Source organism: Mesoplodon mirus, assembly GCF_964341445.2.
Source record: "Mesoplodon mirus genome assembly, chromosome: 7".
In the NCBI taxonomy this organism is placed as follows: Eukaryota; Metazoa; Chordata; class Mammalia; order Artiodactyla; family Ziphiidae; genus Mesoplodon; species Mesoplodon mirus.
This window is the reverse complement of record NC_138983.1, coordinates 108,636,344-108,650,743: the sequence shown is the minus strand read 5'-3', so window position 1 is coordinate 108,650,743 and position 14,400 is coordinate 108,636,344. Positions and strand designations below refer to the sequence as shown.

The 14,400-nt window shown below is 34.4% G+C and overlaps 1 protein-coding gene across 3 annotated transcripts in view; it reads right to left on the bottom strand.

Annotated features, from left to right (window-relative positions):
• Nucleotides 1–480: 480 nt before the first annotated feature.
• The window catches only part of CNTN5 (contactin 5), a gene marked incomplete at both ends in the record, with an annotated part of 851,694 nt that continues 837,774 nt past the window's right edge, over nucleotides 481–14,400 (bottom strand). For all 3 annotated transcript variants that reach the window (XM_082627404.1, XM_082627405.1, XM_082627406.1), the window contains 4 exons: nucleotides 481–584; nucleotides 4,796–4,964; nucleotides 13,050–13,162; nucleotides 13,635–13,821. In XM_082627404.1, the coding sequence (XP_082483530.1) occupies nucleotides 481–584; nucleotides 4,796–4,964; nucleotides 13,050–13,162; nucleotides 13,635–13,821 (573 nt within the window). The remainder of the gene's footprint in view (nucleotides 585–4,795; nucleotides 4,965–13,049; nucleotides 13,163–13,634; nucleotides 13,822–14,400) is intronic.

Genomic DNA, 14,400 nt, shown 5'->3' with positions numbered 1-14,400 from the left:
AATATCTCCTGCTGCTTTGTCAATCGGAATAGTCAGCCAAATGAAAAATGAAAAACAGTAGACTTGGAGTCTTAAGCAAATTTTTCATTCTCAGTTTTGTATTTGTGTTTGAAACAGATCTGCTAGAGACTACTTGCTTAACAAATGGATGGCACACACTCAGGGTCATCAGATATAAAATCAAATTCCAACATACTAAAAAAGTAAATAATACATTTGACAGAAATTACCTTTGCTTACAAAATTTATTACGTACAATCTGCATATTTTTATTGGACCAATAACTGTCCTCTCCATTTACAAAAACCAAAGAGAAACCTGACGGATAAGTAATATTCCCCCTAACCTCCTGTAAGTGCAACATGTGTAGTTCCAAGTTTTTAATGCTTATCTCAAGGTCCTGGGTCTCCACTTACATTACACTCTATTCACTGTTGTTATTAAGCTAAAGCAAAGAAAAGCAAATTAAGTCTGTAGTTTTCACCAAGAGGTTGAAGGAATCATCAATGCCAAAAGCAACGTTACTGATGATGAAGACGTGGAAAGAGTGTGGAGGGTTGACTGAGCACTAGTGATTTTCCCACCTGTGGAAAAGAGAAGCATTATATGGACAAAATTATTTTGGTTTTGCCTGAGCTAGAAAAGAGTTGTTTTAGGTATGTTAAGATAAATGAATGCAACATCAGTCCTCTTTCTTATGAGAGCGTTCCTTGTGCTTATGAAACAAGATGTTGTCTGGGGTTCTCAAAAGGTATATGGAGGGCAGAAGTGTATATGGAATATTGTGTTAAAAAGGCTGTGTCATGTTGAACAAATACACCTAATCAGGAGATTCAGTATAATTGTCAACATGATGCACTGATGGAAAATATCCCAAATTCCAGGTATGAAAATAAAATAATTTCTATAGTGCACAGTTCAGGAAATGGAGTAAAAATAATTAGCAAAAGTTTGTGGCAACAAGAATTTATAATTTATTTTTTAAGTAAATTTTTAAATTTAATAATAAAATATTAATTTATTTAATTTACTTCTGGGTCCTTGATTGATTTGACTGTTTCAATTGAGCAGGCTTAAATTACAGATTATCATGCCAAACTTGTTAAAGAAGAGGCATCTTTCATTAATCTTACCTCTACCCAGGAGAAGTTCTTCCTTCTTGAGACAAAAACATTGTATGCAGTTAATGTATTAGGGTGGTTGCTTGATTAAACTCACTGATTTTAATGTATTAGTCTGAAGTAGTTTTGATAGCTCCATAAATTCACAAACTAAGTACGGCCCTTAGACCTAACTTCAGGAATGGTTCTTCAAGCCAGAGGTCTTTGGAAGTATCATCATCACGATTGATATTTAATGAATGCTTATTATATGCCAAGTACTGTACAAAGCCCTTCATACATGTTATTTAATTTGATCCTCACAACATTCCTATGCAGTAAGTGCTATTATTTATCCTGGTGTTGCTGATGGTACCAGGGCTTAAAAAGATTATAGAAACTTGTTTAAAGTCATTGAGCTAGGAATTAGTGGAAAGAGATGTTCTTATATGTTGTCTCTATTAAAACAATGATTGGCCTTGATTAAAACCATGATAGACTAATAATAAAATGTATGAACTGATTTTTGGAATTATCCTTCTGTCACGTTATCCTCTCTGACCAGACTAAGTGTAACAGGATTCTGGGTGTGATTTTTGTTACAAGATAGAGTCTAAATTTATTTTTCAGATGCTTCTTTAAGAGCTGAAGAAACTTTTGTTTGGTAAACTAAACACATACACACTCTAAAAGCAGCAAATCTTCTTTCCTTTGAAAACTGTTATAGCTAATGCACTAATAAAAGCTATTATTCAACATATTGGGGAGTGTTACATATATTTCAACTTGTACAAAATGGGGTTATTGTGAAGTGCATGGCCACATGTGAGCTATAAGAAAGGCATGATGACAAAGCCTCACTGGAGTGGTATGTGCATGCTTAATAAATGACTGTGAAAACATTCTTTCTGTTTATTTGAGAATGGCTGCAACCTTGTTAAGTCAACTAACATGACATTTTTACAAAAAAAACACTTCACTTTCATAAGCTAAGTAGGATCTATATCTCAAATTCCACATAGAATCCACAAAGCAAAAATACGCTATTTCAGCATAGCAAAACAAAACAAAACAATACACAAACAACAACAAACATTGGACTAAGTTCTAGTCCCAGATATAAAACTAACTAACTATTTCACTTGAGCAGGTCACTCAACTTCCTAGGCTTTTGGTTTTTAGAAAAAGATAAGAATGAAATCAATCTTTGCTCATGTTTTATCAGTCTAAGAAAATACCATGAGATTTCACTTCATTAAAACTCAGGAAATGGGTTGTACTGACCAAAGTGTTTTATTAACTAAAACAAAAAAGTTGATAATTTTTTTTATGGAATAGAAGTTATAAGTTAATTAAAATATAAATGGGAGAATCAAGGTGTTTGTAAGTACTTTTAATCTTGGGGCTGATATTATTTGGATGATAGTTTAGAATCTGATTGTGTTACAGTTGAAAGGAACCTTGGAGAGCCAGAGAATAATAAAGTACTTAACTCATAAGTTTGCTAGGAAAATAAAATAAAATAACATATAGAAAACACCTAGCACAATGTAAAGAACACGACCAGAGCTCAGTAAATGCTCTTTGCATTGTTGTTATTAGAAATTTAAGACTTATCAAGCAAGCAGAGAGTTGTCATCTTTTTCACTTTTCAGAAATAATATTTAGTTCTTCAATGTGCTCTTGAAAATCTGAACATTTCAATTGTGAATGAATCAGTGTACAGACATTATTACCTTTCTTGCTCTTGAAACTATAATTTTATAAATAAATCATAAAGTGTATTAAATTTTTGTGTGGCCAAAATGTATTTAAGATCTCAGGTATTTTCACCTGAATTTCTGAAAAAAAGTCAGATTTTCTGTATCATGTGATTTTTATTTTTAAATGTTCATTTTGAAATAATTTTAGATGCACAAAATGTAGTGAGAATAAAATAGAGAATTCATCCAGATTCCTTAAATGTTTATGTTTTATCTTCTTGCTCTATTATTCTCTCTATAAATACATACATTTATTTCCTGAACCATTTGAAAACAAGTTGAAGACATGATGTACTTTTACCCCTAAATACTTTAATGTGCAGATCATAAAAATAAGACATTTTCATGTATACAGTACAATTTTTAAAAACAAGAAATTAATGTTGATATAATATTATCTAAGTTACAGACATTATTCAAATTTATCAATTGTCCCAATAATGTCCTTTATCTCATATTATATTTTTATGTAAGAATTTACTTACCAAGTATTATGGCAACAGCTTTTCCTCAAAGTTTCAGTCTATCTTATTATTTTCTCCACTATGTTTTCCTTCTATCTCACTTTGTGGCATCAAAAAAAAAATCATAAGAAATGCCTCTGGTCTTAACCTAAGTTGAGCAATACATTGGATATAATAAAGCCGCATTCAGAGTTCTACAGAATATCATTGGATACTTCCCTTTAGGTTGATACTTCTGCTTGAGAATGACTGCTCAATAAATAATATTCATAATTACCTATTAATTAAATGTACATTAAACATTTTAATACAAGGCCTTAATAAAAATTGCCCAATATTTTCTCAATGAGACATTTGTCTAATGAAATCTTTCCTTTCTTTTTTGACTACCTCAATGAAATGACTACTTTCTTCTGAATTTGTTAAAATCTCCCTTCCTTTAATCAGTTTTCTCTTGCTGGTGCAATAATGATGGCAGTGGGATTGAATCCTGGTTCTTCCACTTAGAATTAGTGTGATCTTAGGCAAGTTACTTAAATTTTCTCTGTAAAACAAGAATAGTGCAACCTATCTCATAGATTGTTAAGAGGATTAAATAAGGTGATGTATGTAAAGCACTTATGACCGTGCCTGACATATAGCAAGGGCTCACTCAAAGCTAGAAATTATTAATATTGCTAATAATAACAATGATGTTCAAATAAGTTCTAGAGATCTAATATATAGCATAATGATTGTAATTAATAAAACTGTAATATATACTTGAGAGTTGTTAAGAATGTAGATTTTAAATGTTCTCACTACAAAAAAGAAATAGCAGTTATATGATGTGATGGAGGTATTAGCTATATTTTTGCAATAAATCTGTGTACATATTTGCAATATACAAGAGTATCAAATCAACAGTTGTACACCTTAAACTTATACAATGCTATATCTCAATTATATTTCAATAAAGCTGGAAAAACAAAACAAAACAAAACAAAGATATTCAATGAAATTTATAATTTATTTTGAAATCCATAAACACAATCAAATTTTAATTTAAAAAGCATTCCCTTTAAAGTTTCCTGTCCCTCACTTTACATTATCTAATGATAAAGGCAATAATGACAATAGAGAAATGGGTATAATATATTAAATTAGTGCAATACTAGTTAAAAGCAATAATGAAAAGCACAAGTGACCAGCAAGACACTACTTGAGATCAGGATAGACAGGGGAATTTCACAAATAAAGATATTTTAATGAAAATGTTGTCTCTTTTCTAGATTTGTAGAAATTCCACAGTTGTGAGTGGGCTACCATGGTTTGTATTAATTGGAGGATCATATAGCAAATCCGAGTAAAATAAGAGAAACGTCAAAGTCTCTGAACCATGCAATCCATCGTGTTAATTTTGATGAGTTTTACACCATCTTAATATTGTTAGTGGTTATCAAATTAAGCCTATTGTGTCGAAACTTACCTGAATATGAAGAGACCCTGATTTGGGAGCTAGCGGTTCCATCCCCTCCTTCACTGCATGCTCGAACTTCAATAATATAGACTCCAGCATCAGGGAGTGGGACTACTGCTTGAGGTTTCTCTGTTTCAATAATTTGACTGTTGCTGTGACCCTCTTGTCTATAAAATACCTGGGAATAATATCAGATGTTTACACATTTGATATTCAATCAAGGATTTCAAATGTTTATTGACTGCCTTCTGTATGTCACATTCTGAGCTAGGTACAAGGAGCTTACAGCTTAGAGAGATATGTAAGCAAATGCAATGTATGTGTTATATGCAGCAATAGATGTATACATAAGGGGCTATGGGAATACAAAAGAGAGAGTTTAATTCCGTCTGGTGGTTTAAGGAAGGTTTTTAGGAGAAGGTGATGCTGAGCTAAGTATTTAAAGATAAGTAGAGTTCACCAGTTGGAAAAGGCAGGAAAAAAGTCTACAAAGAGATAAGAGAAGATTAAAAATACATCTAAGCAATAAGAAAGCAATAGCATTAGAAGATGTTTGAGAATAGTGAGAAATTGAGGCTAGAGAAGTAGGTAGTGAGGAGGCAGATCATTGAAAGTCTGTTATTCCTGGTTCTTGAAATGAATAGTATTCTGAGGGAGTACTCAAAGCTGTCATCTTCAAATCATTTGAAAGGAGTAATCAGAAAATTTGTTAAATACATCAATAATAAATCCTTAACAATGTAGAAGATAGCTGAAAGCTTAAAATTTTATTGAGTATTTTTATTTTTACCTTTGTGTTTGCCTTTTGGTAAATTGGCATTTGGATACATTGGGTAGCCAAGTTAAATGTTTTTTGACATCTGTTCATGGTACTAGAATTGAACATGTATTCATGGCAAACAGAGTTTTATAACTACAGATTAGGACACAGAATTATCCTGTGTTTACAGGTCAGAAAACTAATGTCATAGAGATTATACGATTTATACAAGATCATATGGCTAGCTGTAGAAGAAATTGCATTGGAAGATTAGTATTCAGATGATCAGTTCAGAGGTGTTTCACTGTGTTATACTGTTTCTACTCATTTGCCCCCAATAAACTTTCGTGTGTGTGTGTGTGTGTGTGTGTGTGTGTGTGTGTGTATAATGGTCAAGTAGCAGCAGTTAAGATTTTAAATGCATTTGCATTGTTTCATTGTTTTTGTGCTTTTATCATAATTGTTAGTATTATGATTGCTTTGCATAATGGAGGGAACAATGGCTTTGCAGTCTCACAGATCTGGATTCAAAACAATCTCTTACAACAAAACGAAAAATAATCTCCTACACATTCCTGTCTGAGAAAATTTGAGCAAGTTACTAACCTTTCTAAATCTGAAGTGCCTGTACTGTATAGTAGAGATAATAACACCTATTTCATGGTTTTGTTAGGAAAATGCATGTAAAATGCCTAGCACAGGACCTGGTAAGCTTAATAAGAGAAAGCGACTTTTTCTGTTGCTATTATTGTTCATTGTCAATGGTCAGTATTTCATTTGCATCGTAAAAGATGAACTTCCTTGGGAGACTAGACAAAAATTAATAATACTTTGTGTTTATTGAAAATGTGTTTTGAACTTGAACTAACCTACATACAAGAAAAAATACTTTAGAAAAGTAATATTTTCATATATTGAAGTGTGCCCATACTCGATCCTCCTTTCTGCATTCTGGTAAAGTATGCTGCCTCCATTTACTTTCTCTATCTTTCATGGATTTAAATTTACTTTGGAGTCTTGGGAGAGAAGTAAATTCTCTGTAAAAGTATAAAATATGTGCAATAATTCTATCTACTGAAATTCTTATAGGGAAGGATGCCATAGGTTTAACATAGTTGGGAAGTGGCAAGAGCAACATCAAATATTTTACTGGGTATCTCATGTGAGTTATATATACTGGAGATTCATCAGAGAATAAGACTATATGGTCCCCTCATGGCACTTACGGTCTAACAGTGGAGACAGATAAACAGTGCAATCGAGTGTGCTATGTGCTGCAGTAGGAAACATATTTGATGCTATAGCCATGTACACAGTGGTACAGATTTGGGAATCAGAAACATTTCTAGGAGGATGCCTATAACACGTTCTTTTGGCTTTAAAAAATGAAAATTGTATCAGAATTTATGCTTCTCATTTTGACTGTAGCAGCATACTGAATTAGAATTCTGTTCATCCACATGAGGTAATTAGAAAGCAAATTTATGGCAACGAAAAAGTATGTAAATTGGTGAGGATTGGCAGGGGAGTGACTATTTTAGAGGATGTTGTTATTATGGTCCAATAAATTACAATTCTTATGACAAAGAAAAATGCAGTTAGTAATGCATATCTAATGTGGCTGTAAAATCCAGAGTTGAAGAAAAATTTGTGGATCAGTTGAGATTTAGGAACAAAGGTAAAGGCAGGAAAATATCAGTTAATGGTAGCTAAAGAAGTTTGAGATTAAATGTGGTTTTTAACAATACATCCAGGGATATGTAGTGCTATGAGTCAATAAGTAGGTATACTAAGTGAAAAGATACATTAAATTAATGGTTAGTCTTGCGTGATTTAGAGAATCTTTGCTCATTTTAAAGTACTGATTTAGAAGACATGACTATGAATGAGAAATATGAGAAGGTTAAGGAGTTATCAAGACATGTCAGAAATCATTACTGACAGTAAGAAGACAAGGGAGTACTTTGAGAATCTGGACATTTATAGATTGGAAGTTGCAATGATGGCTATCTCTAGGCATAAAGAAAATTGTCTATTGTCAAGACTATTCTCAAATTCTACTTAAAAAACTTAGCCAAAGAGAAGATCCTAAACAAAAAATTAGTGCAGTCCTGTTATTCTCAAAGGCATGATCTAGAAATGGCTAGTTTATATGTCTGATAGTAACAATAATGGTGTGAGTGTGCCTAAAAATATAGCAGAATAAATTTTTGCTGGTCTCACCCACAAGTGTCATTGGAAGGATGGATCCTATTAAATGGAAGGGCTATTCACTTGCTGAGCATCTTGGGTACAATTGTTCTTCACAAAAGTGGGTGAGGAATCCAAAACCCCAGTGACAATGTGTGGGTAAGGAGGAATCAGCAAGATAGTAGAATCTAGGTGCAAAGAAGGTGGCAGGCTCAAGTACCAGTGAGAAGCCACAAGCTGTAGGGTGACTTACAAGGACTTTTAAGAACAGGACTTCCTATGTCAATTTTCAGATGTTTGTTTGTATGTTGTGCCTTTCACTCTATCTCCCACTGACATTTCCATAAAGTCTTCTTTGTATATGTATATACTTGACATTACACAAGCCATTTCTGTTTTAATCTTTAAAAAATATTTTATGATGAAAAAATATAAGCATAATCAAATATAGAAATGATGGTATAAACCATTATATATGATCCCTAAATTAACTTGTAGGGATCACAGGAAAGAGGCTGAGTCCCATATTTGGAGTAAATATAAGATAAAGGAACAGCTGTAAGATACAAGAAATCAAGGAGACCAGAATGGCCACAGACCTTAGGCTCCCTGAGAAGCTGGAGAAATATAGAGATGGACTTCAAAGATCCACAGGCTGTGGAATACAATTTCAGTTCAAGTGTACCTATATCTCAGGAGTCTGGCAGGCCCTAACTGATATCTAAATGGAATAAACAAACAAAAATTTCTGTCTCTATTGATGGATCATATAATAACTAGTAAGCTTTGAGCCTGATTTTCCCCATACTCTCCCTAGCTCTATAGATATCAGAAAGTAGAGGTGAGGGAGAAGATGTATGGTGAAGAGGTCGTATATCTGGGAAAGGATATTTCTAGATATAGACAGAAAAATGAGACCCTGTTTTCTTGATATGTAGGCTGAAGCTCTTATCCTGAATTTCCTCTGAGTGCTTTTGTCTTCCAAATGGACAGAAGTCTGTCTTGGTGGGGAAGGGGATATTTGAACAAGGGAAAGCATAGCCCCTGGGTATTTAGCATTTATTCTCTCTTTCACTTAAGTTTAAGTCTGTATAAGGAGAATAAGGTGGGGATAAGATGGCTGTTTTACTTTATAATCTTGGTAAGTTTCTTTCACAGTACAAAGAAAAAATTCTCCATTCTCAAGATCATTAAGGAGAATTATGGCTAAATATACTTTAGTTTTGTTATTTGCATTTCTTTGGAAGTGGTAGTAACAGACATAACATGTGCCAAAATTAGTAAGGATTCTAGATTCAGACCCCAAGCTAGTGGAGTCATAAAAACAAAGTTTCCTTCATTTAAAAATACTTATTTAGGAAAAATAATTTAAATTAGGGAATTTCTTTGAAGTTTTTGTTCCACTTTCCTGATTTTATATATATATATATATATATATAAAGAAAATATGCAGCTAATCTGAATTGGGAAATGTAAAAAAAAAGTCAAATATTAAAATGACCTGAAGAAGTTATGAATATGCTAAATAAACTCCCCAATTTGACTCATATTTTTAGGTGGGAAGCTATTTTGTTTGAGTGGAAATAAGTTGTAGCCATGTCTACAAACGACAATTATTTTCCAGCATTTTTCTTGTTCTTCATGCTTCTATTCTTCTTGCTTGTTAATAGAAGCTGTGATATCTTTAAAAGTATTACTATTAAATCTGGACTTCTTAAACAAAATCCCAAGAAGTCCAAGTTCTCTTGGACAGTCTCAAAGAGCAGTGAGAAATTTCAGTACTAGATAATTCTATTTATCTGAATAGATACAATTCTGATGTGTTTCCTGTGACACTGTCATATATGGTTCAATTCCATCGTTCTTTCACTATAATCTTGGTCACTTTTGAAGTCCCTGATAAGATTTTGTGGTGAGGAGACCTTCTTTTTCTCTTAACAACTTTGAACCAATTTCCCTTGTTATTGCATCTTTCTCTGGTAATATCTTGTCCTTATGTATGTTGCTGACACCTCAATCTGTGGAATCAAGTAAAGGAGTAAGATTCATGCTTCCTTAGAAAATGGATTGGTCTAATTCCAAGCTCTGCTGTTTTATCTTATTATCTTATGTTTTTTATGTGTGTGTGGTTTATTTTTTTGAGAATAAATTGTATCCAGTATATGATATCTTAACTATAAAAAAGAAGAGATTAATGAATTATTTATGGATCAAGTCTATGGAACAAATCAATTTTTCTCCATATTTATCACATTTCAATCATTTTCACAATCTGGAAATTTTCTAGATGAGGATTTTTTCTTAATTCATCCATCTTAAACTGGACTTGATATAAAATATGGAATATACAATCCCTGCACTTTAAACCTCAGGCATTAACTCCTAGTTTCCACCTTCAAATTTACATACCATGTTTATTTCTAGTGATCTCTTTTGCTTTTACAAGCAAAGTAACTTGTCCAGGCCAAAAAGTAAAAATAAATTTACTTTCCTTTTGATATTGCAATTAATTGTGGAAGTTCTCTCTTGCCCTGATTAGCAGGAAATCCTCTGCTGCAAATTTTCCAAGAACCTCAAGAGGCAAACTTAGTCTTAATACAGCAAGCTTACCTCAAATTACCTCATGGAAAGAGAAAAGATTAGTGTGTTGACATGTCCCTAATTCTGTTAATTTTTTTTGTGACAGCCACACACAATTATGTTTAAGAAGATGGGGCTCACTAATACAGTGGTGCCACTCTTGGTCTGGCAGTAGTTTTTTTGAGATGTAGTAGGAATCAAAGTCTTCTCCCTCTGAGTACCATACTAGCCACTCCATATTTGTGTGAACCTCCCTCTAGATGGTACAGCTCTTTCACTGCATGCAGATCCTTGCCTAAGGCTGTAGTAGCTCTCCTCCAACTCATGCTCAGAAAAGTGGGCTCCAATCTTGTGTCCTCTGGGTTCCATCTCTTTAGCAAATATTCACAGCTACTGTTTCTAATCCTATTCCTGTTCCATTATGCCTGTGTCAATAGGAGTTTTCGTGCTTAGTCACCTGCCCTGTGAAAACAAGACCTTCCCAGGAGAATCCAGGCTCTATGTTAAGCCTCAATCATCAATCTGAAGTCCCCTTTCCCTCGCAGGGCACTTTGTGTCATTCCTGCCAGTAGGTCTCTAACTGGGGATTAGCCCATACATCAGAAGTTCTAATAAGGTTTAGTTGCAAAAGAACAGGCTTTGAGGTCTCACTTCATTTGTTATCAGCAGAGTCCTTTCTTAGGAACTAGATTTTCCTTCTCGGGACATAAGGAGGTGAGACCATTTCAAGGAAATAAAAGAAAAAAATCCTGTGTCAACATGTACCAACTTGTCATTATTTATACAACTAAAATGGACCATGTTAGTGATTACCCCCTCCACAACAATGTATTCCAGGTGACTTGTGCTGTCTTCATTGAGACAGAACTGGCAGGCAACTTTTAAAGATAAGTTTCTTCTGTTAAAATATTTAAAAATTCCACATTACTAAGTGGAATTCTTCCAATAACAATAAGAAAGACAGTAGCTATTTTTCAATGAGCACTTCCTATATGGTAAGCATTTTACACAAATTATCTTACTTAATCCTTAAAATAATCTGTATAATACGTTATCATTATTTTTGATTTTTTTGAAGTTAAAATGAAACTCAAGCAACTAGCTCAAAGTTACAAAACTTGGATTTGAACTCAAGTCTGTCTGACTCAGAAGCCAGTGCTCTTTTCCCATTCCACCACAACACATGGGAAGGTCATTATAGGAAAAACACACAGCTGATAATACACACTTGTGAGTAATTGCATAAAATACCTCAAGTTGTGTCAAAAATTAATTTATTCATCCACTCTAGAAATGTTAGGGATAAAGAGATGAGTAAGTCAGAGGCCTTGCTTTCAATCATATATAAACAGGTTGGGGAGACAGTCACATGTAAAGAGGGGAGGAATGGCAGAGGTAGAAGTGGCAAATGTGAGCAACAATGAGGGTCATCACACCTGGGAGCCTTATGCTGAGGCTCATGTATTCTCCAGGTTCTATGGTATTTCTTTTCTCACCTGAAAGATGCCTGAAGCCAAATGGCTCCTCTAGGCAGTCATATGCTTTTATCTAGCTCTTTCTTGCATCTATTTGCCTTTCCAGTTAGGGAGATTGCTTGTCAGAGTTCTAATGATATTCGATTGGTTCTTGGATGGTCCATCACCATTTCTGGCCAAACTGCTACCCTTAATCATTGAAGGATATCTTTGCCTTAGAATACAAGTTGTGAGGGTGAGGGGAAGGATGTGGAAAGAAGAGGACTAAGAGAAGGATAGAGAAGATGACACATCTGCCCTCCCCCCAAAGATCAAATTCAATACCCACGAGGATTAGGACAGAATTGAGTGTGAGTGTTTAATTGTGAGGATGTCTATGATCCATACCAGTCATAGCCTGAAAGAATTGCTACAGTTTGTGCCTTAAGATATTCTTAATGGGAATTATCTAACTTAAAAAAAATATATTCCATTTATAACTTTTTCAGTTTTTAGCTTCAGAATTTTAGCACTTTATATACATAGTGCTGTGTTACCATCTCTGATAGTTGAACAGCCACCCAAATGATGCTTGTCAGTCAAATATTATCATTGAAATTAAAAAAATCTGCTATAAATAATATTCCAATAATGAATCAGTATGAGTTTAAGACAATAAATAGAATCTGATGTTATGGAAAAAGAATTTGAAATTCAGCCAATTCAATATATTGATCACATATTTTAAAATCAGAGACAAAGCTGTTTTTCAAAAACAAACTGTCTAAACATTTTTATATTTGCAGATCTCTTGCTGGCACATAGCAGGATGACCATATGTGAAATGTTGTATCTATTTTGGAGCTTGCTGTCTCTCTCCATGGTCTCTTTCCTATTCCCCGTGCTGAAGCTAACATTTTTTCTTCTTGTGTTTCTTTGCTAATGGAAAGTCTTTCTACTCAAACTATGTGGTCCAGTCTTTTCCATCTGCCAGGACAGTTTGTCTTTGGGAAGAGAATGCCAAAACTCTTTAAGTTCTGCTTGTCCTGACACTGTTTCATGGAGCCATTTTTACCCTGTATTCAAATTGTTGTTGTCTTTCCTACCCATTCCCTTCTTGTGCCTTGTGTAGCTGAAACTGATTTTGATTGCCTCGGATTCCCCACTGCAGGAAGGCTCTTTCTAAGATACAGGTAGAAAAATGATTGAGAAAAAGATAGGTATGTTAATAGCATTTTTTTAGATGAGAGTCTATCCAAGAGAGTGAAAAAACACTGACCTTGTAGCCCATGACTTCAGACTCGTTGGCTAATGGTCTGACAGGTTCCCAGTCCAGAGAAAGCTGAGAGCCTTGCTGCTCCCACCTGAGGTTGTTAGGTGCTTGACTGGGGGCTACAAAATAAAAAGTGAAAGTGAGTGGATGAAGAGTCTTACATACATTTATTCACTTAAATCCTTGTGAGTATTTCAGTCTTTTCTTGTGTTCAGTCTTTTCTTGTGAGTATATCAGTCTTTTCTAGTTGACTGGCACCATAAGCTTCTTTCCAACTAGAGTCAGATAAGGAAGGTTTTGCTCCAGGAGTGTCATTTTAATACCTACTCTGCTGAGCTTTTGAACCTGAATCCTTTTATCTCCCTTCTGTGTCAAAATCGCTTAGCCTTGTTTCACAGGAAGATAACCCTTATCTACTATGAATACAAAATTTTCTGAGCTAGGTTTGGAATTCAGATCTAAGCATTGAAGCAAGACTATAAATCAAAGCTCCTCTTCAACTCTGCTTTTTATGTACCTCATATTGCTTTCAGAAATGTTAAAAGATGTTTCCCTTTTGTCTGAAACAAACAAAAAGTCCAGGTCACTTACGGGATTTCTTTGTGGTTGCACTCACTTCACTGCTAGGTGGCCCATATCCAGCTCCATTATAAGCTCTCACTGTGAAGTGATATAATGTATTTCCTTCTAATCCTGTCAGGATGACAGATGACTCATTCCCCCTAGTTTTGATGGTTTCTGCTGCATCTTCTTGTTCCATGTCTTTCCGATAGCCAATCTGTCAACATGAAAGATTAATTTTAAAGTTTCCCCTGTGCTTATGATTTTTTTTTTCCTTTGGATGTTTCTCAAACCCATCCCTGGGAAATCACTCCTGTATCATCCAATTAACAGGTTCTACTAATGAGGCTAAAATCACTGTCTTTGCCACTGCGTGATTTGCATATGTGTAAACCGCAGCAACTTAGCAGTACTCAGCAAAGCAACGAAAGGTGCTACCTGGTACTATGAAGAATCATTCAAAGAAATTGAAGAAATTCTTTTCTCATAGGTCATCAGAACCATTTCCCATTCAAAGCCATGGGGCTTTTAATGAATTATTTGAGGAAGAGGCATGAGAAATATTTCCTCCTGGGCCCCACACAAAGGTGAATCACACAGCTGGATGGATTTAACAGAGGAGAGGTGACAGAACACTCATGATAATTTAGAATGGTTTAAATGTAGAGAAATGGCTTTGCTAGGATATGGGAGGGTGGCAGAAGGGAACAGCTCTTTGTCAAAGCACAATTTGTGCATTGAGGTGATCTTCCCTGGTTATGAGCTCTTGGTGGCTGGTCTCATACAGATCTTGATC